The 24,111-nt window shown below is 40.3% G+C and overlaps 5 protein-coding genes and 1 long non-coding RNA gene across 6 annotated transcripts; 4 read left to right on the plus strand and 2 right to left on the minus strand.

Annotated features, from left to right (window-relative positions):
- Positions 1 to 4,803: 4,803 nt before the first annotated feature.
- LOC137961298 (stigma-specific STIG1-like protein 1) lies at positions 4,804 to 5,187 on the plus strand. Its single transcript, XM_068808368.1, has one exon. The coding sequence runs from the start codon at positions 4,804 to 4,806 to the stop codon at positions 5,185 to 5,187; it is 384 nt and encodes a 127-aa protein (XP_068664469.1).
- A 1,158-nt stretch (positions 5,188 to 6,345) lies between these two features.
- LOC137952840 (uncharacterized) lies at positions 6,346 to 6,801 on the plus strand. Its single transcript, XR_011112329.1, has 2 exons — positions 6,346 to 6,428; positions 6,509 to 6,801. It is a non-coding gene; the product is annotated as an uncharacterized lncRNA (long non-coding RNA).
- A 2,789-nt stretch (positions 6,802 to 9,590) lies between these two features.
- LOC137961334 (putative pentatricopeptide repeat-containing protein At1g10330) lies at positions 9,591 to 10,766 on the minus strand. The gene has a single exon (XM_068808381.1). It carries the CDS (start codon positions 10,764 to 10,766, stop codon positions 9,591 to 9,593), a length of 1,176 nt encoding a protein of 391 aa, XP_068664482.1.
- Positions 10,764 to 12,600, minus strand: LOC137961435 (uncharacterized). Its single transcript, XM_068808388.1, has 4 exons — positions 11,787 to 12,600; positions 11,658 to 11,702; positions 11,471 to 11,588; positions 10,764 to 10,870 (listed from the first exon to the last, which is right to left on the minus strand). The coding sequence occupies exons 1-4, from the start codon at positions 12,598 to 12,600 to the stop codon at positions 10,831 to 10,833; spliced, it is 1,017 nt and encodes a 338-aa protein (XP_068664489.1). The 3' UTR covers positions 10,764 to 10,830.
- Positions 12,601 to 13,112: 512 nt separating this feature from the next.
- Positions 13,113 to 16,431, plus strand: LOC137955197 (uncharacterized). The gene is made up of 5 exons (XM_068802068.1): positions 13,113 to 13,474; positions 13,668 to 13,810; positions 13,918 to 14,047; positions 15,046 to 15,237; positions 15,730 to 16,431. Exons 1-5 carry the CDS (start codon positions 13,313 to 13,315, stop codon positions 15,937 to 15,939), a joined length of 837 nt encoding a protein of 278 aa, XP_068658169.1. The 5' UTR covers positions 13,113 to 13,312; the 3' UTR covers positions 15,940 to 16,431.
- A 600-nt stretch (positions 16,432 to 17,031) lies between these two features.
- On the plus strand, positions 17,032 to 24,095 carry LOC137961831 (uncharacterized). The gene is made up of 4 exons (XM_068808459.1): positions 17,032 to 17,904; positions 19,382 to 19,545; positions 20,234 to 21,004; positions 22,479 to 24,095. The coding sequence occupies exons 1-4, from the start codon at positions 17,637 to 17,639 to the stop codon at positions 23,817 to 23,819; spliced, it is 2,544 nt and encodes an 847-aa protein (XP_068664560.1). The 5' UTR covers positions 17,032 to 17,636; the 3' UTR covers positions 23,820 to 24,095.
- Positions 24,096 to 24,111: the final 16 nt, after the last annotated feature.

Here is a 24,111-nt window from a genome sequence, read left to right on the forward strand (position 1 = left end):
TGCCTAGCTCAGTTGGTTAGAGCTCTATGTTTGTTGCCTAAGTTCTCAGCTTTGAGATCAGCCTAAACCAAATGCGTGTTTTTAGTCCTACATTGCTAAAACCAATGGGGACTTCTTGGGTTAAATACAACTACCCATCAATCGTCATTGAGTTTGTGTGAGATTCACTCACACACGTGTAAGACTCTCATGCTTGCACGTGCACGTGGTCTCTCACTTGTTGTCACACATATTCAAGTGGGCCCGTGTAGGGCCAAAACAAGATGAATATTTTTTTTATCGGATCAATCCGACTATTGGGAATGGATCAAGATCAGAATCAATGGAAACGATTACATATCTGAATCATTAGATCGAACGTTAGATAAAAAGTCATTACCTTCAAATCAAAATGATTATAGATCTGGACGGTCAAATCAAAGAAGTGGTTTTCCCCATAAGAATCAGAAAACTCTATAAAATTTTAGAGAGGCACAAAGAAGAAATTTGAACTCTTAAAAGATCTTCGAGTTCCTAATAGAAATTCCAATGTTCTTGAAAAAAAGGAGGAAATATCCTCCATTCGATCCGATTCGAGAGATTAGAAAAAGTTCTATAGAGTTCATGGGCCGGCTTAACATTGTACATGTCTAAGAGGGTAGGAAAGTCAGATGTATCTTGGGAAGGGATTATGAATATCTTGTGCATTATAGGATACGAATCTCTTTCAAAGACAGTAAATACACATCTAGAGTCTGATAGAGGTATTATTTATTTATTTAATTAATTTTGTGTGATTGGTGAAACAAATCGACAAAAAGTACTCATCTAAATTAGATTTAATTTAGGTTTATTTAAGTATTTATTGAAGTTATGTGAGTTCTCATATACCATTTACAACACCAGATTCAAAGATTCATAGCACATCGTTGAAGACTTCCCCATGGTGACCCTCCGAGATTTAGCTATTCCCTAACAAGAAAGGTCCCAGTTACCACTAACAAGTGCCCTCAAATTTGCCGCAAGCCGAGGTCCTGACTGCTGTGGAAGCAGTGCGTTGATGTGACGACGGATCAACTCAACTGTGGCCAAAGTGTTTACAGGTGCAAGTACGCAGCGGCATGCTGTGGTGGCGATGCGTCAACCTGTCTAACGACGAGAAGAACTGCAGTAGCTGCTACAAGAGATGCGGCAGGGGCGATGTTTGCGTTCATCAGTTGTGCAATTAGCCTTAGGTGATAAGAGTGAGACACTCCTGTCCACTCTACTCTCTAGATTACAGTTCTTAATGTCAGATGGAGAATTACTTCACACAAAAATTCACACACGTATTCACTAATTCATGATTCAATGGGCTTAGTCTGTTTAAGTCCTGTCTAAGTCCTGTTTCAATCTCTTTGGTCTTTAAAAAGGTTCTTAGTATCCATTGGTTTAGGTTTTTGGTTCTAATAGAAAACAGAAAAAACGAAAGAAAAAGAGTCTACTTTTCGTTCTAATTCCCAAGGAAGCGACCCAACAGTCGTCAAAACCAGAATTGGGTACCTAGATGGAATTAAACAGTAACACAATAAGATTAGTAATGGTTGAAGCCTGGCTCTCAATTACTTAGCAATATTTTCTTACGTTCAGGAATGGATAGTTTTTCTGCATATTTAAGAAGGATCCAGGATGTACGTATCTGTAATGGAAGTCACCGGGAAGGTCGAACACCATTAAGACTTCCACCAAATAATTTCGGCAGATTTTCATTCTAAAAATTTGAACGCCGACGAGAAACTATGCAACGCACTTTGATCGGTCTCGACAATTCAACCCTGCAGCGCTACTGTTGTTTCGGTGAAGCTTCCTTCTTTGCCGCCGTTAGCTGCAAGATTCTGAGAAACCAGAACGGCAGGTAAATTTGTCTTCTAATGTGGACTCAGACCTCCGCATCACCATAAAGAGGAAGCTGTAAATTTTAGCTTCGAGTTTGCTCTCATGCATGACGGAAAACCCCAAGAGATATTTCTCTCATGCCGATCAGTCTTTTCATTTTAAGTCATCGAGTTGTCCTGGACAGTAAGTTTCTGTAGCAGTTTCGTTAAGCGGATCAGGTTGACCTAAAACCGCTCAAAAGGCGTCCAAATAATGCTGAAAAGCCTAACTTGATCGTTGCTTGCCGTAGCTAAACTCTAGATATAGTCTGCATGCTTTCTTTTCTCAGGCAGCCGTTCGAATACGACCACTCCACTAAGACCAAATGATCTTTTCCTCACCATCAACCTCTATAAAACCCAAAGTTTCATCTTCGAACTTCATCAATATTCAACTCGCCCTCACCCAAGATCTTTTCTCACCATCTGCTCCTCTTCTCTTTCACTTACTCCGATCTCATGAAGATAACAAAAATGAAAGTGTTCTTCATGTCAATTATAGCCCTGTTTCTGGTTGCTTCTCATGCTACAGAAACTAATTCCAGGGACGACGTCGAACTACCAGAGCCTCCCACCTTTGAAGAGCAAGGAACCAGCTCTATAAAGTTGCAGTTTCGAGGGGCAAACCGACTCCTTGCTCAAAAAAAGATCACCCCTACTTGCGACAAATTCCCTCAAATTTGCAGCAACAGAAGAAGCGCGGGGCCTCACTGCTGCAAGAAGCAATGTGTTAACGTGATGACTGATAGTCTCAACTGTGGAATGTGCGGATCCAAGTGCAAGTACAGAGAGACGTGCTGTGCTGGGCGATGTGTCAACTTGGCTAACGATGAGAAGAACTGTGGACGCTGCAATAAGAAGTGCAACAAGGGTGACGTCTGTGTCCATGGATTATGCAATTATGCTTAGACGTGTAGACAGATCTGGTTTTAGTGCGTCGTGATTTCGTTAAGAGGATTGATTAGATTAATAAATTATTTCCCCATGCATAATTAATAAATCATATATGTACATTCTTTGGTGTCCATCTTTACTAGTAATTGTTCAACCATTCAATGAGAAACTAGTGAGTGTTTATTATTCATTTATACTCTTTGTTATTGGTTTACTTAGTCATTGACTAGGGGAGGTAGCTAGGTCCGATCCAATTGGCTTTGACAGTAGTTGAACTTAAGGGTGGCATCGAGTCGAGTCAAGTTCGAAAATGTATATGTTTGAGCTCGAACTCGAGCCGGGTTCAAGCTCCAAACATATATTTAAATCTATAAAAATAAAAATTACAAAAAAAAATAAAGAGAATATTATGATGAACCTACTACGATTGAACTACAAGCTATCACAGAAGAGTCGACGACTTTGTAATAAAATATACTAATGTATAACAATCAGCTTAATAAATCTAAAAGAAATAATAAATACCTCTATCAATAGTGTTTATTCCATTAACAAACAACAACATTAGATATTGATGGACCCAAAAGGGTTGAACTATTGATGGTATTTCAGGTTTGAGGTAAATAAGAGCAATTATCAACCTACTAAAGAGGGAATTGACGAAAACAACTAGAGTAAAGGGTATTTTCGTAAAAAAAAATGCTAGCAAATCAGCTCTTGAGCTAACGAGCCAAACTAGGAAAATCTTGAGTTTGACTTATTTCAAGTTTGAGCTCAAGCTGAACTTAAGTAAAAATTGAACTGAGTTGAGCTTGAACGGTTTGCAAGCCGCTTTGGCTTGGTGCCACCCCTACTTGAACTGGTACTTGCAGTCTCCTCTCCCTCAATCGACCCAATGAGATATTATTAAACTTGACTCAGTCATTGATCTAGTGAGATAGACGAATCTGGTCCAATTGGGTTTAACGGTTCAGTTGAACTTGTATTGATGTCATAATGATGTCAGTAATTTTTTATAAAATAAAAAATATTAGATAAAGAAAATTATGGGAGATTTGCAATCCCCCCAAGCGGGTCAAGGTCTCCCACCATTTGAAAGAACTGGCCAGGATTCCCAAGCATGATTATGATTTGCTGCTTATACGAGGAGCAAATCTGTGCATTGGGCCAATATAGGACTCCATAGTGGCTGAAACATGTAAATTGAACTGTTGAATAAGGGTCAATGACTTGCAATAATGTACATAACTTAAGCAGGTAACACAATAAGAAAGTAAAGCGTGTAAACGTCCTTAAGTCCACTCGTTTACGTGTGAGTTGTGTTCATTCACACCCCCTGGCTTCCGAAGAACAGGGCACATGCGATTGCCAATTCAAGAGGAGAGGGGCGTCTCACTCCTCGCTCCCCCCCGTTCATCGCTGGGTTTCAAAATTTCCTTCTGGAACTTGAAGCTTCGGCCGACCGCTGGTTGTTGGAATTGGAAACCAGGGACCAACCAAACTCAATTGTACAGGACGCAACGTGATAGCCTTTCTACAGCTACAACTAGCTTCCTTTCCGTTTCAGTTTCAGTTGACAAAAAAAACATCAGATGTAACAAGGAAGCCAAGTATGAACGCGCACTGCTTCACCTCCGTTTGGCTTATTCGTCTCTTCTCATCCATGGAGCATTTGTCTGTAACTTGCATCAGCTTGTATTTTGCTTGAACTAAAAATGCTTGGGAACTAAAGAGAGAGGGAACCGGGCCTTTACTTCTATTCCCCGTCAATTTCTAGTTTTCTATTCAGTCTTTATTTTCATAATGCAGAAGCTGTTGAATTGAGCCACAACCTTCGCTCCGCAGCTCCCGCTCCCTCTTCCATACTCCATTCTTCGTCAACTCTGCTTCCCTATAAAACCCATATTCCTCAGCCCGTCTCCACTAAAACAAATCTCAAACTCAAGCTCTCGCAGGCTTTAACAACAACCTAACGTTGAGGGCTCTCTATTCTTGCTCGCTCTCTTTCGCCATTGTCATGAAGCAGTTCAAGACTTTCGTTGTCATGGCAATAGCCTGGACTCTTATCGCGGCGAGTGTAACCGTGGAGGCCCAGACCTCTCCCCGCGGGCGTAGTCGCTTCCTCGCCCAGGACAACCCGCGATCAATTTCCTGCCATAAGAACCCCGATATCTGCTACGGTCCCGGGACGCAGGGATCCACCTGTTGCAGGAACAAGTGCGTGGACGTGACGACGGACCACCACAACTGCGGCGCTTGCGGGGTGAAGTGCAAGTACACCGATGCTTGTTGCAGGGGGGAGTGCGTGAACTTGGCGTTCGACAAGAGGCACTGTGGCCGCTGCAACAACAGGTGCAAGAAGGGGGATTACTGCATATACGGCCTCTGCAACTACGTTTAGAAGAGGCACTTCCAGATTTCTCATTCATTTCTAATACAATAAAGGCCGCCAATTTGTTGCTTTGGTGGAGGCAAATTCCAAGTGTTTGAGAAGGTTTACGGCTTTAATACGTGTAATATTCACTTTATGGCTTAATTTAACGCGCAAATCTTCTATTTCTCTTATTTGGCCACAAATGGTCACAGTTGATATGGAATGACCTCCATTTACAGATAGTCTGGAGTTCAAAGATTTTGAGTTTGACGTGCCCGTAATGAACTGGGAAAGCCACAAGTATCGGAGATTAAAGATGATTAACCCCACCAGTTGCAAATCTCTCTTTTCCTAGAGCAATTACCGCCTTAAATTGTTGTTTTTCTGGCTTAAATGAAAACGTAAATCAATCAGCTATTAACAAACAACACTACTGGGTTGCATTTTCTGCGTTTCTTCCGTTTCAGGTTATTAGAAATTGAAAACTACAGAGCATCGAGAGTAACAATTACGAGTACGAATGAAAGCATCTTGATGATATTTGAAATGCAAGTTAAATCTCTCATGCAAGTTCCCTTTAGTTGACAAGTTGCTTCACTGCTACAACAGAAGTGATAGACGGTCAACGAAGAATCCCCATGAACAGCACCAATATAACTTGCTTTCTCAGAGACACGCTTTGCTATTTCACGTGCTGTGCCTGTCCCGTTACACCTTACTAAACTTTTTATTGCTTGTGATTAGATCAGTGTTGTAAAACCGAATTTCTAGATGCATCGTGAAATTCATAAACTGAATTTAAGCAGAATCAAGGATGTTTACCTCCAGTTATGGCGATCAAATCCCAAAACTTGCAAGAGAGTAATTCGTCTAGATGAAAATAGGGAACTACTACGACGACTAACCAATTTAGTATATATATTTTTCAATTAATAAATTCAAGATCGTTGTACTCATTAATCCATGTGGGACTATTTGATTAAATTTTTACTAATAGAAGGTACCTTTTTTTATTAAACAAAAGGAGAAATAGAGAGCTGAGAATCCGGACCAATTCATTACCGTTTTTTGAGAAGATTGTTTACGGGGGAGAAGAAAAAAAGGAAAAAAGAGGGCTGAGGATTTCTTGGTCTCCCCTATTCAGTTATAAATAGCTATAGATCTGTAAGCCTGCACAGACATCCACCGAGATTACAGAATGAAGACTGTAATGGCGATTCTTGCTGTTCTTTTGATCATTTCCCTTGCCGCAGCTCATGGATATGCAGGTGCAGATTAGAGTATTTTTTTTTTTTTTTTTTGACAAATATTTTTTTATTTAATTTAAACGTATGTTGTTTTATTGAAGGTGGAGTGCGACACAGCGACAAGCCCAACCGCTTGATTTGCCCGGACGCCTGCCCACCAAACTGCGTAGAGAAGAACGATGGGAAACGGTGTTACTGTGATTGTAACATAGGCTACAATCTCAACGACGACTTGATATGCCCAACGGATTGCCCGCCAAACTGTGTCATGAAAAACGATGGAAAACATTGTTACTGTGATTGCACTATATAATGTAATGTAAGAGACGAATAACCTATACAAATAATATGTGATTTTCACATCGATCGTTTAATAAAAGAGGGTTTTTTTTTTAAATTGTTCAGTCTTTTGCTTTTTCTTTTTTATCTATTTTTATGTTTTTCATTATATCCGTAGTCGTCCGTCGCAATAAAAGACCTTTAAAAATGCTAAAATTTTGACCATTATTATTTAAAAAATAGTTAATAAAAATGAGATAATGATCAAATTCTCCGTTTCACTAACTATTTTTAGGAATAATAATGGTTAAATTCTCGTTTTCTTTTATTTTTCTTTTTAACTTTGTAGTTCTAGTCTCAGCCAAACTAAATAGAGTGATTTTTTTTTTGCTTCTACTTGTAATATAAAAGTAATAGACAAATTGTTAGAGAAAAGGGTTGAAGGCAATTTAGAAGAAAACCACACTTAACTGCAGTCACAATTGCTTGGCAATCTTGATCTCCAGCTTTGTGCTTTAAAACCTGATTGATGGGGTCCAATAAGAATCATCACCAGTGAGCATTTGGTTCTTACTTGCTACCACGGAAATCTGTGCCTGTCATACTTGAGATTAAAGTGCAATCTTTTTCTCTTTCAAGTTTTGTGTGGAAATAGTGCGCTTGAAGTCTGTGTGTTGCTTCATCTTTTGAATTAGGTTCAGATGCTACATTTACTTGGAGGTTAGTCATGAAATATCATGCATCTGCTCTAAACTGATAGAGATAGCAGCCAAGTCATGCTTGCAATAAAAAAACTGGAATCTGCAGAACACACTGAAAGTCACAAACAAATACATAGCAAAGGTTCTGCTCCAATAATTCAAAGAGAGTCGATCAATTCATCTCCACTTCAGTGACATGGTGTCCTCAGGAGTGCTTTTTAGAATTCTAGGTTTTCTTTGAAGGGCCTATTGGATAAGAGAATCAAGGACATCTTGATGAGAATATTTTAACAGGTCAAGCCATCCCCTGTGGATACCTATCTTCAAAACCAAAAAGTTCAGTTACCTCGAGGCTTTATGGTTTTCATAGTGAGATCTTCCAATTAGAATGTGCATCCAGCTGACACTAACAGAAAGGTCTGTATTTGTGTTACATCTGTTTTTGAGGTTTGGTGGTAAGACCGTAGAAAGTGGACATTTTTCTTGATTTTGGAAAAGTTTTTGCTATTTGTACAAAAGATTATATACTGAAATCTTTGATTTATGAATAAAATTTGATCTGGTGTGAACTTCAAACCAGCAAACAGAGGCAGATTAAAACAGATAGAAAAGCCAACAGAAACACTGCAAATATTTTAGTGAAATAAAATTTTGGCTGAAGGATGCGGGTATTCTGCGCTATGCAAGTGGTAACCTGGTCTGGAAGTATTTTCAAAATTTAACCTGAACAGAGTGAATCTCTTGGAAAAACATGCTTACAAAATGACTTTTTCGAGAGGAAGACAGTAAGGAAGGACTCCCATGATACAGCAACGAAGGTAGTATAATTGTTCATGGGCTACTAAGCATAATGAAGGTATCAAAGAATTTACTCTCCTGAGAATTTGGTACAAAGTAGTCAATACGGGTTGACTTGGATTTGAAAAGGGGTGCTTCAAGTTAGAAGATCAAACCTGGTCCTTGTATTCTGGATAAGTGGCCAACTGAACTCAGGTTTTTGGGTCTGTTCGCGAGACTGAGTTTGAAAAATTATTGAGTGAACTTCTAGAGATTGTTCGAACTGAAAAATAATGTGATGTGGAGTAACTACGAGTGGATCCGGAGCAAGTTTTGTAAGCAAAACTCTCATTATACCACTATCCCATTAGTGGCAATACATTCCTTATAGTCGAAAAATTTTTCTAATCTCTTTATATAGAGAGGGAAGAAAAGTAATAACTTAGAGATAGAGCACAATGAGTATGGATAGAAACAAAATAAACTTCACTATGAGAAAACTATAGAAAAAATTGAAGGATAACATGGGTGTGCAAGAAATAAAACTTAAATTTGCGACTTCAGGTTGAAGTCATGCAGATTCAGCATGAAGGTGGATGTGAAACTGCCTTCACTTTGAAACATTGAGCATTATCCATTGTAGTAAGCAAGAAGAATGATGCAGCGAAAGGCGAAATCGAGGATGTCATAGTAGAAACCCTAAAGAAAACAACAAGATGAATGAAAGCAAATTATGGCTGTTAGAATTCTGTCCAACTTTAAATGGATATTTGAGCTAAAATATAAACCATTATGACAAATTTTAATAACTTATGGAGGTCAAAGTATCCTAACTTTTGTTACAAAATAAATAAATAAAAAGTTGGATATTCCAAATGATGTAAACTTTGGGGCCTTTTTTTTGGTGTGGATTTTTTAAGTTCACCTAATTAGCTTGCTTATCTTCTTCAAACAGGAAGTTAAATAGGGACCAAGAGAAGCAAAGGCTTTTTTCTGATTCCATAAATATTTATGTAGATGAGAAAAGAGAAGAGAAATATCTAGATATGATTTATTCTATTTGAAGTTATATGTTTTAGTCTTTGACATTAAAAAAGGACTGCAGATCTCTGGACATAAATACAAATTTTTTTATAAGCTAAGGCAAAGAGGAAAAACCTTAAGGATTGAGCAGAAGCCGTTTCCTTGTGGAACCAGACATCCTGCAACGCAGTAAAAGCCTGAAATGGCCTGAAACAGGGCAGGGGATTCAAAATATAAGACAGGATATTTAAATTACCTCAACGAAGCACATTAACGTCCAAATATCCCTGCTTACTAATGCAACTTCCCCTGTGTCCTTGTAATATGCTGTAACGGTTGGGCGCTCGTTATGTGTCTGCGGTAATCTGGGACAGCTTTTCTATCCCTATTTTGCTGGCCCAAATCATACGTCAAATAGCATTTTACTCAATCCCGTCACCTTCTGAACCTGGTTCCTACTCATATCTTGTCTGAGCTCTGCAGCCTCCGGCCATCTCTCCGCCTGTGCGTACAAGTTTGAAAACACCATGTATCTCCCACTATGCGAAGGCTGCAACTCCATCAGCTTCTTCCCTACTTCTTCACCGAGCTCTGTCTCACCGTACGTTTTACATGCCCCCAAAAGGGCCCCCCACACTGAACCATCAGCTTCTACCGGCATTCTCCTTATAAACTCTATCGCCTCCCGGACAAGTCCTGCCCTCCCCATCATGTCGACCATGCAGCCGTAGTGCTCCATCCTGGGCTCAATCCCAAACTTATCTTGCATCGACTCGAAGTACAACGGCCCTAGGCTAACCAGTCCAGCGCGTGAGCAAGCCGTTAACACGTTCACGTATGTGATGCTGTTAGGTGTCGGCCCTGACTCCTGCATCTTCTCAAACATGAGTATCGCTTCTTGTTCACGTCCGTTGGAAGCTAGAGCGGAGATGATGGCGTTCCAAGTGCAGCATTCTCTGACAGGCATCTGATCAAACACTTTGGTGGCGTAATTCAAGTGACCATTTTTCCCATACATGTCAATGAGACCAGTGCCGAGAAAGGGTGTAACTGGATTTGCCTTCCTAATTATACATGCGTGGACTTGTTTCCCTTGGCTGAAAGCAGCCTCCTCATCTGAATTAGCAAAGCAAGAGAGTATGCTCACCAAGGTAGCCTCATTGGGTGCCACTGCGTCATGGATCATTTTCTCAAACACATTCAGAGCGTCCCTGAAAAACTGATTTCTTACCAACCCGTTTATTGTACTCGTCCAGGATATTATATCTCGGTCAGGCATTTGATCGAAGAGAGAAAGCACAGAAGTGGGATCTCCGTTCTTGCCGAATGCATCAAGCATCGAGTTGAAAGAAACAATATCCCGGTTCGGTATTTCTTGGAACATTTTGTGGGCATTGCTAAGCTCCCCTATCCCCGCGTAGAATTTCAATAGACAGCTATTGGTAACACAGTCGTAGGTTAATCCGCGTCTGATGACTTGGGCGTGGACCGATTTTACAATGAATGGGCACCAAGAGGCGGCTGCTTGCACGACGGAAGGAAATGTATGGCCGTTGGGAAGAATTTGGAGGGAGAGCATGCGGTTGAAAAGGACAATTGAGCTGTCAGGGTTTTGGAGGTGGAGATGGGCTCTGATTAGTGTGTTACAGAAGAATGTAGCTCTTGAATTTGGTTTTCCTGGGTCTGGAATGAGAAGCCCTCCAGTGATTAGAAGCGTCTGAGTTTGCTTAACATGAGCGACTTGTTTACAGTCGTTCTGAAGTATTTCAAGCAACCGATGCGCAGAAAATAAGAAGGGCACGCGCATCTATTTATTTATTTTCCAAAAATTCAGAATCCCGCTTTTCTCATAACAACGATAAATTGAGATCGACCAGTTGCAATCAAAACCTCATTTTAATGGTGGAAGAACAAGAACCATATCCAGTACAAAGTGGTATTTTCGTCACAAACCCTTCAAAGCAAATCACTTGTACTTTCGGACTTAGCATTGACTACGTTTCTGGACGGTATGAACAAACTGACTAATGGATTATGTAAAAAGATGTCCAAGACAAGAGCATCACTCATTCCCCCCCACTCCTTTCGTTGCCTCTTTCGCTTCTTTGGATACGAAAAGCATCAAACGAGTTCTTCCAGCAGAGTATTCTTTAAAAGATTAAGGAAACAAGAAGCTCAAAGTACTAATTGTCAAGATTCAAAAGAGTGTTTAATATATTGTTCGTGCTACCGAGCAGTCAGAACAAAATAATGCTAATGGAGGTGGCTTTTACTCAAAATAACCTGTTCTCATTGCTCTGAACACCACACGCTACAACCTTGCTTGGTCTGACCTTTTTCCAATACCACACCACAGCCCCAACACCGATAGCTCCGGCTACCGACACTGCAGTGGTCGTTCCTGCAGCAATTTGCCATTGTGAGAAAGAGATGAGCATTCTGTATCCAAGAAGCAGCTATGTTACTGTACCTGCAATCACTCCAGCTCTGCTCCTGTGCCCAAAAGAAGATTCTTCTGCAAGAAAAAGGCCCACCGTTATTGACAGATAATCCAACGTACTCGGAAACTAAGTAGGAAGATCAAATGCATATGAATTACCTGTACAGTAAGTGGTGACGTTTCCTTCGTTGCAGAGACACAAGAAGCTCTGGGACGCTGTCTCGTACCCACAAGTACCCCCGCCCTTGTCGTAATCCTGACATTGAAGACAGGGGGTGGTCACCGGAATCTCGAAATCAATTCGAATCCCATACTCGGGAACCTGATCGTATGGACGAGTTGCGCCAACTACTTTCCAGTACACGCTAGTGTAAGTCGCACAATGTTGCAACATCAACCGTAAGGACTCTGTGGCCTTGGGATAATACGAGCAGCAGGAAATCCTCTCGCTGAGCGCAGAGGGGCAGTCGGGTAAGTTGCGACAGAGATAACTAGAACTATCGCAAGAGGAATCACACTTGTCCGGAAACCGTTCACAGTAGCTCGGCTTGGGCTCCACTATAACGGCGCGATCATCACAATTGAAAAAGAGATAGTCGTTCTGGGTTGAGAGGGTGAAGCGAGTGCTGGTGTCTAGACTGAAAGGTCTGGTGCGGCGAAAGCGAACCCCGTCATTGCAGCTCCACATGTAAGGATCTGTAACCACTAAGTGGGGATCGGCATAGCTTACGGACCGTACCGGGTATCTTCCTGATGGTGTTCGGAGTTCAAGCGTGGAAGAGTTAGTGCAGGCCAGGATGTTCCGGTAGTATGGGCTGCCACACCCTTCGTCTATACCGAATGGGTAGTTGATGGGGATGTTGCCACAAGACGTTCTGCAGACATTGGATTGACTTGAACATCTGAAGATTAGATGCAGGAAGAGGAAGAAGCAAAGAGAGTAGCCATTTGATCGGAAGAACGGAAAAGCCATGAAGAGATATCAAAGAGACAGCATTGCTTCAGGAAGTGATATACTATGGTTCAAAGCAAGAATAGATTACAAAAGTGTTCATCAAAAGAAGATGCGGATTCTCTTATTGGCCTTTTCTTCTCTTTTACTTTGGTTGTTCTGTCTTCCGCTCCCTTTTCCTTTCGACGTGTAAAGAGATAACATGAACTGAAAGTCTTGAAACCGTTCGATGGCCTAAAACTTGGGCTTGTTAATTCTTCCATCTCGGGATCAAATTGACTCCACCCTGAAAACTGAAAGACTTGATGAATGTGAAAGCGAAACTGTCTGATTTTAGTATGGAAATCAGTTTACCAGAAAAAAAAAAATCTTTCATTTCTGGCACCGACGCACTGTTCACAGTTTAGCAAGACATGGCAATGACAACCAACAAGTGTCGAGAAAATTGCGATACGTGTCAACTAATTAATTATCTTCTAAGCCATGGAAGGCAACCTGAGTAAGGAGCCCCGCTGACTGGTCTTATTGCTTAGGGTCTTGCCAGATTTTTATCTATCAACGGTGAAAGATTGAGATTGCAGAAGCAATGATAATGTCTCATTGATCGGGGAATAGAAACACTGTAGAGAGAATGTTCCCTCGCCTTCGCCGTTTAAAACGGCAGCCAGAGAGACGCTTGTTATTGGTGCCCAATTATCTCGTGGCTGAGAGTTAGAAATTTAATCGGAAAACGATGGCATTGCTGGGAGCTCCTAAAACCCTATCTTCCAGACTTTTCGCCTTAACTCGACCCCTCTCGGCATTCGCTTCTCGACAGACCCTGATTCGCTCCATGGCCGACTCTGCAGCGACTTCCCAATTCAAGAAAGTTCAAATACAGAGAGAGGACCAATCTGTCAGTATTCATCTCGTCTCACTGTTTTTTCTTGCGATTATCTCTGATAGTGCGAACTTTACGTCTGAATTAAGAGGCATTTCTTTGGGGCTTTCTTTGAGAAAAGAATTTCTCTTTGCTTTTACGCATAATATTATTATTACAAGCTCGTGAATGCTTATTGAAGTTTCTATCTGACTTGGCTCGCTTTCAGACCTTCGATGCGTACCTAGTCGGTAAGGAGAATGCTCCAGGTGTAGTTGTGCTGCAAGAGTGGTGGGGTGTTGACTATGAGATCAAGAACCATGCCTTGCAAATATCCAAATTCGAGCCTGGTTACAAAGCACTCATTCCAGAGTAAGATTTTCTACTTTTTTTACACGCTTCCAGATTCAGGTTTTGGGTGATGGATAGTTGATGAGATTCTCCTATGATTTGAATTGTCGGAATTTTATGGTTTTCAGTTTGTATCGTGGAAAAGTTGGATTGGACGTTGCCGAAGCACAGCATCTAATGGGGGGTCTGGATTGGAAAGGAGCCATTAAGGACATTCATGCTTCAGTCAGTTGGCTCAAGGCAAATGGATCTGAAAAGGTGCGTTAACTGCTGCGCTTTTCTACTAATTATATAGTTCGTGGCTAGAATTGTTTAACTGCAATTTGGAATTGCTTTGAGGAACGGGCTGAGGTTTGAACTGAATGATATCCAGCTCTTAATTGCTGAAAGCCTTGTGCTGGAATCCCTTGTGAGTTGAACTCTACGCTTTATGAACTTAGGAAAATCAACAAACAATCGTTTTTAGAATCTGATGAGGTCCAACACAGGAAAATAGTTTCACTTTTTATATCCTCTAGAAATGATTGTGCGTTTTGTGGAAATAATATCCTTACTCCTCCCCTTGGGTTTAGACATCTTGGTGCATCATTCCTATATCTAAGTCATAGAGATAAAGATAAGAGCTGATAGAATTTTAGATCGTCTCAAATTGTAACTTTGAAGCAGCGTAAACTCTGTTGTAGATTATGCTACAATACCTGTTGTAATCTTATAAATATTGCATACCTGTTTAATGAATAATTTCCCGATGATTTTCATTGAACAGGTATGCAAAATTTATAAGATTACAACAGGTATCATAGCATAATCTACAACAAAGTTTACAATGCTTCAGAGTTCGGCTTTTATTTTTACCTCTATTAGTAAGAACATCCATGGAACAAGCGAGTTCCTCATCATCACTTCATTTATTTTTTTAAAGTTTCTTTTTTCAATATGTCATGGTTCATAAGATCTTTTATGCAAAAGCTGTCAATTTTTCTTGTGGCAATGAACATGTGGTTTACTAAGCGACTAAAAGTTGTTTCTGAAATCTCTATGCCAGCCATGGACAACAAAAGCTCCCTAGCTTGTGAGAACCAACTGAAGTTATTACTTAAATTAGATATGTAGACAACAGTATGGGTGGTATGCTGAAACAAAAAAGGACTAAAGCTTCACTAAGTCATTAGTTTTTCTGTGAAGGGATTCTGTTTGCTGAACCCTGGTGCAACTCTCTCTCTCTCTCTCTCTCATTCATTTAACTTTCTTTGTAGGTTGGTGTGACTGGATATTGCATGGGTGGTGCTTTAGCCCTGGCTAGCGCTGTTCTTGTCCCCAACATTGATGCTGTTGTAGCGTTCTATGGTGTTCCATCACCGGACCTTGCTGATCCCGCTCAAATAAAAGCACCTGTGCAGGCACACTTTGGGGAACAGGACAATTTTGTTGGCTTCTCAGATATTACAGTATGGTCACATTTCACGCCTGGTTATAGTTAGCAGAAATCTTTTTTTTTTTTTGCCAACACCATGTGATTTTATTTTTTTCTCTGGTTTGAATTGATCAAATCATAGTTAATATGATTATTGTGAAATTTTCTGGTGGTGTTTCACTGCATCAACTTGGCAGTGGTACTTTCTAGACCTTAAGTTGCATCTTACCTGTAAAATAGAAAGAAAAATGGTGATAGATGCATTTCTTATCCAAATTACAGTGGCGCAGCAAGAGCTGTAAGACTTATAATTTCCTTCTCATTGTAAGGGAAACATAGAAACGAGTTGTAAAATAAGGAATTGCAAATGAAGAGCCACTCAAGCTTTCAAAAAAAAAAAAAAAAAAGTCGGAACCTCTGAAACTGGTTTTAACATTAGTGATTTGCTATTAATGTGTTGGGTAGAGCTGGCTAGTTCAGTTACCTGACCATGCTTTTCTTTTTTCCCCTCAATCTTCTGTTTCAGGCAGCTAAATCTCTAGGGGAGAAACTAAAATCATCAGGAGTTCCTTATGAGCTGCACATTTATCCTGGTGTTGGGCATGCCTTTATGAACACATCCCCTGACGCCGTCAAGAGAAGGAAGGAGATGGGCATCAAGGATGAAAACAAGGAAGCGGCGGATCTGGCTTGGTCACGCCTCAGTTCTTGGTTTAACCGTTACTTGTCACCATGACTGGCATGAACTTCTTTACGGCGAGTATAATCTTCTAGTTCATACTACTGTGAATGAAAGTTGACTACTAGAAACTCCTCTTTGTGAACTATTTGTGATGGTTAAGAGTCGTTATCTTTGTGTGAGAAGTAAAACTAGTTGTATATCATAGCTGTTGGTTGAACTGTGCCGTCCATAAACGACGAAATCCCTTGAAACTCATCCCTGCCATCATCTGTGGAATTCCCTCACTTTCCTCTTTGTTTTCTTTTCTGTTTCTCTGCTCTTCACATTTTCTTCTTTTCTTTCCTCCCTCCTCTCCGTCTTCTGAAGCATTGTTTGGTTACAAGAGTAAACAGAAAAAACAAAAAAAGAAAGAAAGAGGAAGGAACTGCCTTTTTATTTGAAAGAGAGGGAAAATAGAATGAAAGCTGCTTTTCACAGTTCCTTCAACAATATTTAAGAATTTTATGAGGCTGCTTATGATTCTCTCTATATCTTCTTTATATACTGCGAGGGAATCATCTCTCTTCCTTGTCCAGAGATGAACTTCAACTTCAATTATATGTTATTTTTACAGGAAGGGAGGCTAAATTCCTACAGTTTGAAATTACAAAAATGTCATTGTGTATTGGGATGAATTGGTAATTGGATATTAAATGATCTTTACCATATATGTTATATTCAATACACAACATACGAGTAAACCCATAATTTTACCAATTCCCTCTTCTTTTTTGTTTGGGTTTGAGTGGCTGGCTTTGTCCAATTCTATCTCACATTTTCACTCTTCTTTTTCTAGAGAGAGTAGGCTGGTCAGTTAACCATTTTGCTTCCGTAGTTTGGCATTTTATCCACAAAACTAGTATTGGGTCAGTATTTAGTGATAAAAGTTATACATAAATTATGATTCTTTGATTCTTCCATCTTCAAAGAAAATGCCCAAGTATTTTAGAATTTAATTCAATTATGTAAAAACGAACATGAAAATCTTGATAAAATACAAGTAAAGAGAGTCGTTCGCCATCTATTTATGTAGTGGAAAATTCCTCTATCAACAGAAGAAGAGGGTCCATTCCCCTGTTGCATTTTTCACAGTGGTGGATGGATCCACTGCCCTTGCCATTGTCGTGTAACTGTTAGGAAGGGCAGGATATCCCTCTGTTGTTGGCTGATAAAAAAATACAGGAGGGGCGGCAACCCCTTCTTTTGTTGCATTGAGGAGCCTCCCCCACCTATCCTTTTTGAATCCGCTTGGCCTCTCCACCCTCCAGGTTCAAGGGATTGGGTTGTACTATTCATGTCAATTAGGGTTTTGATGCAAAACTCTGTAGTTACATTTAAGACCGAAACTCAAAATTTTGGAAATATCTACTGGAGAATCTTTTTTCACTACCTAGTAGCTCCAAATTTCAGGAAAACAACACTAACAATCTTTTAGGAACGCTAACAGAAATGCCTAAAGGCTCATTTGTGCCGGATTACCCTGAAATGCCAGCATCAGGAACTGGGACGGTTAAACCAGAAGAATGAAGACACTGTAGTCGTTCCTTTTCAGAACTGTGGACCTTCGAGAAGTTGGGCAAAAAACAACTTGGTGTTGGAAATTTCCTCTCCTCCCATTAACGAAAATTTCTGGTTTTCTTCTTCTCCGGACTGCCGGCTGCTTCTTTCCAATCAGACGAAGCTCAGTCTTTTACGGTTACCTCTGTATTTTGATGGATTTAGTGGTGGTTGGGCGCCACGCTCTCCTGTTCGACGACGACGCCATGGCTGCCTTTGTCGGGTCTCCTAACGCTCTCCTCCAATGGAATTCTCTCCTCATCGATCGCTATGACGTCCGTCATCTCCTCCAACAGGCGCCCCCTCCTGCCAAAAAACGTTGCGCGTCACTTGTGGTCGAGTCTGATGGCGTATCTCGTATTGATCTTGATAACCAGAGATATCTCGACCTGCCTCCCGAGATTGAAGAGGATATTTCTTCAGGTTTGTCTCCACTGTTTATTGATCTTCGTCTTCCTACCTTTTATTCTCCCCTTTTTTTTCTGGGGTTACCCTGTTTGCTGTCTATTGGAGGTTTAAGTTGGTGGGATTATGTTCCATTTCTTTTATTTGGAAAGCGTTTTTGAAGTCTGTTACTACGTTCTGATCGGAAATATTGGGTCTTTTAACTCTCGTTGCAATTTGTTGTAGCCACTAGAAGCTCTTTGAGAATCTAGAATGTATGATCGAGAAAAATTATACTAAGCCAGACACATTAATGGGAAATTATTGTATTGGTGCAGAAAACTTCTCATCCTGAATGTTGATGCATGTGGCGAGTCTGTCCTCTTAATAGTTTAACAGACCCAGAGTGTTCAATATCCTAGTCAGTGAAGAGCAACGCAATGTTGCTTTGTGACTCAACCGTATTGTTGATTTTGGAGATAACTCCTTTTTCTCTTTGGCTGAATTATTGGCTTCAGATATCATGACTGACCGGACATGCCTAGGTCCGGGATCCCCATTTTGTGAAGTGTAACTTAAATGAGCCTAGATTTGCTTGGTGAAAGATGTAATGGTTCCAGTGCTTGTGATTGGAGTTAGTTAATTTTGATCCTTTTACCCATATACACTAGTTGTAAATACTGGTTTAGTGAGAGAATCCACCTTATGTGAGGGCTTTGAAGCAAAAACCTAATCGCATAAACTTAAGCTACCATTTAGGCCCATAGATCATGGACTATTTATTTTTTATCTTGACTTTGTTTCCCCTGTTAGTGCAGTTAGATCTTTCCCTTTTTGGCTTATATACTAAGCATCAGTTTATTTAGATTTATGGCTGACAATTTTGACATAACAAAGGGTGCAATCCCCTTTTTGTAAACAATAGAGTTGTGATTGTGAATATCGATCATTGAAGAAAATGTAACAAGTCTCTGACTCTGTTGTCTACTTTCTCTAATTTACTCGAGCTGCCAGGAAAATATCGGAAAGAAAGTTTGAAGGTTGCAGTAGTGATTTAATGATGTAGTTGTGGCTTTGTTTTCTTGCACAAATTACAATTTCAATATCTTCTTAGTGGATGTAGGATGCTTCAAATGTTTCCATTGTACTGCCATCCTCTGCATAGAAAACACATTCTCTTTTCCATGTACTAAGAGTTGTCTCATTCTTTCTTTTACAAATCTTTTGAGTTGTCATAAGGATGTTATGATTTACTGTACTCTTTTTGGACACGGAATATATGAGCATGCGAAGCTACATGCTATTTTCACATTGTTAATCTTGTAAGTGTTACAATTTCAAAGTTTGCAGGAAGGTTGCCTAGTCATTTGAATCTCTCACAGTGACAAGTAAGAAGCTTTTCACATGTTTTGGTTTCAGCTTCACCAACTGCTTGTTGTACATCCCAAAATACCCACTGGGGCCCTTCATGTTTCATGTAACCTTGGTCTAAAATTTCCTATTTTCATTTATGCAGCATCAGAAAAACCAGTGGCACCAGCAGTTGATATCTACAATGCAGTTGGATTTTCCTATGAGAACAAGGATCCTTGTGCTGACCACAGGAATTCCGATGCCTCACTTGGAAAGACTGATTTCCATCCTCCTTTTTCTTTGCCAGAAAGCCTCCAAAATTGCATAGTGAGTACAGCTTCCATGATCCCTTTGTTGGTTAATAGTGCTTTCTTGTATAAGACATGTATCAATATCTTGTTGATGCTATAGTCTTAATAGTGGTTTTTTTTCTTCCAAGTGGGCCAAATGATATAACTGTTCAAGGTTCATATATTATTCAAAGGCTTACCATTTGGGCCAAATGATATAACTGTTCAAGGTTCATATATTATTCTAAGGCTTACCATTTCTAAGTTTCAGATACTTGGAGTCAGAGGGAAAGTTCTGAACTAAGGTTTTGATCTCTCATGACCAAACAAGGATGATGCAGGTGGGATTAGAATGATAGATTTGCATTATGTTGTGAAGAAACACTATTCTGAGTGGCCAGTTTAAAGAGAAACTGGGACGACCCCATCTTCATAGAGTTGCATGCTTTTCAATCTTTTAGTTGCCAGAATATCACGACATTGCACGTCAATTGAAATGATTTCATAAGGGTTTGCACATTTTCACTTACCTGTTACTTTCTTTGTATATCTCCTTTATTATTATTCTTCCAAAATGTGTCGCTCATATGCATTCGTAGTTCGTTCCAAGAAAAGTGTTTGTACAGCAAACAACAAGGATGTACCTCTTGATTAATCTGTATATTTGATTTTTCTTTCCATCATTGTTGAGGGCCTTTTTTTTTTCATTTTTTGTCTTATTGCAGCCTCCCACAGAGAAATTGCACCAGATAATTGCCAGAACTGCCAAATTTGTTAGTGAACATGGTGGACAGTCAGAAATAGTGCTGAGAGTTAAACAGGGGAACAACCCAACATTTGGATTCTTGATGCCTGATCACCATCTTCATCTCTACTTCAGGTTTCTTGTTGACCATCAGGAACTTTTGCAATCAGATACAAATCCAAAACCTAAAGAAGAGAAGAATAGAGGTGGGGCTTTATCTTTGCTTGGATCAGTATATGGAGAGGATGATGATGGCCCAGATGAGCCTGTTTTGGAAGCAAAACAAATGCAAACTGGTATGTCTGGTGAGTCCATTAATGAGACATCTCATACCACAAAGCAACTTGAAACTTGTATGAGTTCTATTGGTGGAGATAAAGCAACTCTGAAACCTGCTAATGAAAAGCCTTCTGTCTCCAAAAGGAAACTGTATGTTTCTACAGTTCCTTCTGCTAGTAAAGAGACTGTCAAGAAACGAGATGGTGAAAATTTTGATTCACTTGGTGTTACTGTTAGTAAGCAACAAACTTCCCTGGTCCCGAGCACCTTGGAGGCAGAGCCCTTTATATTGAAGCCTCCATCTTCAGTGAAGAGAATGGTTGACAAAATAGTTGAGTTCATAAATAGAAATGGGAAGGAATCTGAAGCAATTCTCATTGAGCAAGACAGAACAAGTGAGAGGTTTCCATTTCTTCTCCCCCAAAACCAGTATCACCCTTACTATCTTAAAACTCTCCAGAAGGCTCAAGAGGTATGATGCTTTCTATTTTATGCATAACGTAGATCATGGGTTTGCAGGCTTGGATACTAGGTGACTGAGTTTCATAGTGTCTTCTTTCAAAAAAAAAATTGGCATTATTGAAAAAGCTCTTTGCCATCTGCTTAAAGTTGAAAAGCCCATGAGAATTTAAAATCATGCTTTCCAATTGCAAATTTATGCCTTGAAATTTCACGTTAGACCTGAAGATTTATTTTTTTAATTGTGCGTACTGTTGCTGGATTTGAGTTTGAAGACATCCTTGCATGAGGTGGTAAAAAAGAAAAATTGGTGATCAACAATCCTTTTTTTTTTATTGATCTCTCTCTTGTACTTTGAAGTGGTTTTGAAAAAACTGAGAGGCTATGAGCTGTGGTAAATCCCACCATGTATGATGCAACCAGTAATCTGGTGCTGGGAAATAGTGCTGGTAAAGGGTGCAGCACAGTTGGTAACTGGGCCATGTGGTAAACAACATATTTTCAGTGCACATATCTCAGTTATAAATTGTATGTATGAGCTTGGTTTCTTGGTTGTTGGTTCAAGTCATTATGATTGATCACCTTCTTAAAATTTTGCTTCTAAATCCAGTATTAGTTTCTGCACTCCTTAGTGACTCTATGATGACATTTATTGGCCCTTCCCCAAGCTGGGTTGGATAATGAGCAGTAGGTCCTTGGTGCATCTTGAAATATATAAATCAATGCACAACCAGTAAGCAATGCTCAATGGAGGTCTTTTTGAAAGTGTACTTCGGACGGTTCTTTGATGAGTTAGCCCCTGGGTTGATTTCAAAGAATTCTGGGGTGCTTTGATTTGCAGAATTGGAAAATAATTGGTTGGATGTTTGCACCAGATTCCTCCTTTAGTCATGTTGGCTCCTTACAGGAGGGATGCCATTAAGCTAAACTTTGATGCAGTTCCAAAGCACTGCTGGATCCTGCTAAAATCATGCTATGGCCCCTCCTAACTCGGGTGAGGCTATTAATACTGTCTTTCAGATCCTTATTGAGATTGCAACCAGCTAGAAGGATGATTGGGGATTGCTGCAAGAATAATTGAGACCCCCCTTGGTGATCTTACACATTTTTTAAGTTTTTCAAGACATAAATAACTTTTGTGTCTCATGGACTCAATCCAAGATCTTGCAACTGCTTTAGCTGAAATCGACAGACCTCCGACTCCTCTGTCTGCCTTGTCTTCCCACTTCTCCCCCCCAATACTTTGTTATATGATTGCTCTCTTGTCCTTCTGGCTCAGTTGTTCTTTTCATTTTCTTTCTTTTGGAGCCAAACCTCCATCATGATAAGAAGAAAATGATAAAGAAAAAAAAAATGACTTGTTATAGACAATACAAACTGATGACGCTGATAAGCTTGGAATCTATAAATGAAAGTTTATGTTGTCATTTCCTTCATGTATGCATGACTTTGTCATTTGTGAATCAAGATGAATTTCCATTTTTCAGGCAAAGCTTCCTAAAAAGATCGCTGCAGTGAAGCATGACTCACAGGAGCATACAAAGGGCTCCGCTAGTTACAAGCTGATGAGGGAAAATAAATTAGAAGGGATATATGACACACAGAGGAAGGAGAAGTTTAAAATGGTAATTGGTGGGTCAAAGAAGGGATCACAAGAAGCAAATTCCAAAACTGTGGAGCAACACAGTGGGGTGAGTGCTGATGCAGCTGCTGCTATTGTGATGGCAGCAACAAGAGGCATGAGAAATCCCAAATTAGATTCCCTCACGACATGTTCTCCTAATGACTCTGCCGCAGGCTTTGGTGTTGGGGATGGTGGCGCCACTACCAGCTTTGGTAGTGTTTCCTTCTCTTATCAACCCAATAGTTCTATGTCCAAACCTGTCTCCAATGCGGAAATGCCTTCTGATTTGCCCAAGTCCAGTGGACAATTTGATACAAGCAGAAATAGAGCCAACGATGTCTCTTTGGGCAAGGCTATGGCAAAGTCGGCAGCGCTTGCAGCTGCCAGTGAAGCTGATTCCTCTGAAGCATCCATGTCGAAGGAGCAAAAGCAGAAAGCAGAAAGGTTAAAAAGGGCAAAGATGTTCGCTGCCATGGTTAATAGTGGTGCTCATCCTATTCGTGAATCATTACCTCAATTGTCAGTGGGGGCAACTGATTCTGCAATTTCTGGTTTTAAGAGTGCCTCAAATCACTCCGGGTTATTGAATATCGTGGGTAGAGAGAGGGAAGGCAGCTCAGCGCCAGTAGACATTGACAAGTTTAAAGGTGAAAAGGAGAACCCCAAAGATGAAGATGATGATTCAGACAGTGGGTGGTTGAGGAAGAAGCATTCTTCAAAATTGGGAAAGCATGAGGAAGACTCTGACAGGGATAAAAAAAGCTCGAGAAAGAAGCATCGATCTGAGCATTCATCAGACAAACAAACTGACCATCATAAGCACAGGAAAAGCCATGGAGAATCTAGAATAAAAAACGAGCTCCACAGCTCTTCTGAAGATGAAAATCAGCACAGGAGGTCTCAGAAGCACCATCATACTTCTGAAGATGGACGTCGGCACAGAAGCAGGCATAGCAAGCATCATAGCTCATCTGGAGACGAACATGAGCACAACAGGAGCAGTAGGTCCCATAAGCATAGAAAAAGGTCTGATGCAGAAAGGGTACCTGTGACTGATGATGATACTAAAAAGATAGAAACGGGCAATGAGGGATTCTCAGAAATTTCTAACAGCCTTCCACAAAGGGCAAAGCCGTGGGATGATCCTCAAGTTTCTGACGACCTAAGAGCAAAAATCCGTGCCATGTTGTTGGCTACTCTATAATCTTCACTTTGTGCTTTGCAATTTACCTTTTTTTCCATTTTTGACTCGAGAAAAGGTAGATCATCCAACGCCACGAATGCAAGAATGGTTTTTGTATGTGATCAGTAATTGGTGCAGGCGGGGCGTGGAAGAGTTGTCACGATTACCAAATTAATGACCCAACTTCGTTTGTCCGTAATAATCCTGATTTGTTTGGGGGCTTAGATTAAAGTAATCTGAAATGATTGACGTGTACGGTTAATACGGTCATGTGTGCTCTCACTTTACACCTGTATCAACACCGATCTTACTT

This window comes from Aristolochia californica, unplaced genomic scaffold (assembly GCF_029961685.1).
Source record: "Aristolochia californica isolate CCGP_79_NKW_82.1479 unplaced genomic scaffold, dmAriCali1.0.hap1 SCAF_1, whole genome shotgun sequence".
Taxonomy (NCBI): domain Eukaryota; kingdom Viridiplantae; phylum Streptophyta; class Magnoliopsida; order Piperales; family Aristolochiaceae; genus Aristolochia; species Aristolochia californica.

Bases quoted from the DNA above. Each gene is read 5' to 3' on its own strand.
- LOC137955197 (XM_068802068.1), top strand. From the start codon at position 13,313: ATGGCATTGCTGGGAGCTCCTAAAACCCTATCTTCCAGACTTTTCGCC. The intron at 13,811-13,917 runs GTAAGATTTTCT...TATGGTTTTCAG, and splicing joins TACAAAGCACTCATTCCAGA to TTTGTATCGTGGAAAAGTTG. The intron at 14,048-15,045 runs GTGCGTTAACTG...CTTTCTTTGTAG, and splicing joins AGGCAAATGGATCTGAAAAG to GTTGGTGTGACTGGATATTG.
- LOC137961831 (XM_068808459.1), top strand. From the start codon at position 17,637: ATGGATTTAGTGGTGGTTGGGCGCCACGCTCTCCTGTTCGACGACGAC. The intron at 19,546-20,233 runs GTGAGTACAGCT...GTCTTATTGCAG, and splicing joins AAAGCCTCCAAAATTGCATA to CCTCCCACAGAGAAATTGCA. The intron at 21,005-22,478 runs GTATGATGCTTT...TCCATTTTTCAG, and splicing joins CTCTCCAGAAGGCTCAAGAG to GCAAAGCTTCCTAAAAAGAT.
- LOC137961334 (XM_068808381.1), bottom strand. From the start codon at position 10,766: ATGCTCTCCCTCCAAATTCTTCCCAACGGCCATACATTTCCTTCCGTC.
- LOC137961435 (XM_068808388.1), bottom strand. From the start codon at position 12,600: ATGGCTTTTCCGTTCTTCCGATCAAATGGCTACTCTCTTTGCTTCTTC. The intron at 11,589-11,657 runs GTACAGTAACAT...AAATTGCTGCAG, and splicing joins CAGAGCTGGAGTGATTGCAG to GAACGACCACTGCAGTGTCG. The intron at 10,871-11,470 runs GTTATTTTGAGT...TTCTCATTCCAG, and splicing joins GTTCAGAGCAATGAGAACAG to ACCCAGGAAAACCAAATTCA.
- LOC137961298 (XM_068808368.1), top strand. From the start codon at position 4,804: ATGAAGCAGTTCAAGACTTTCGTTGTCATGGCAATAGCCTGGACTCTT.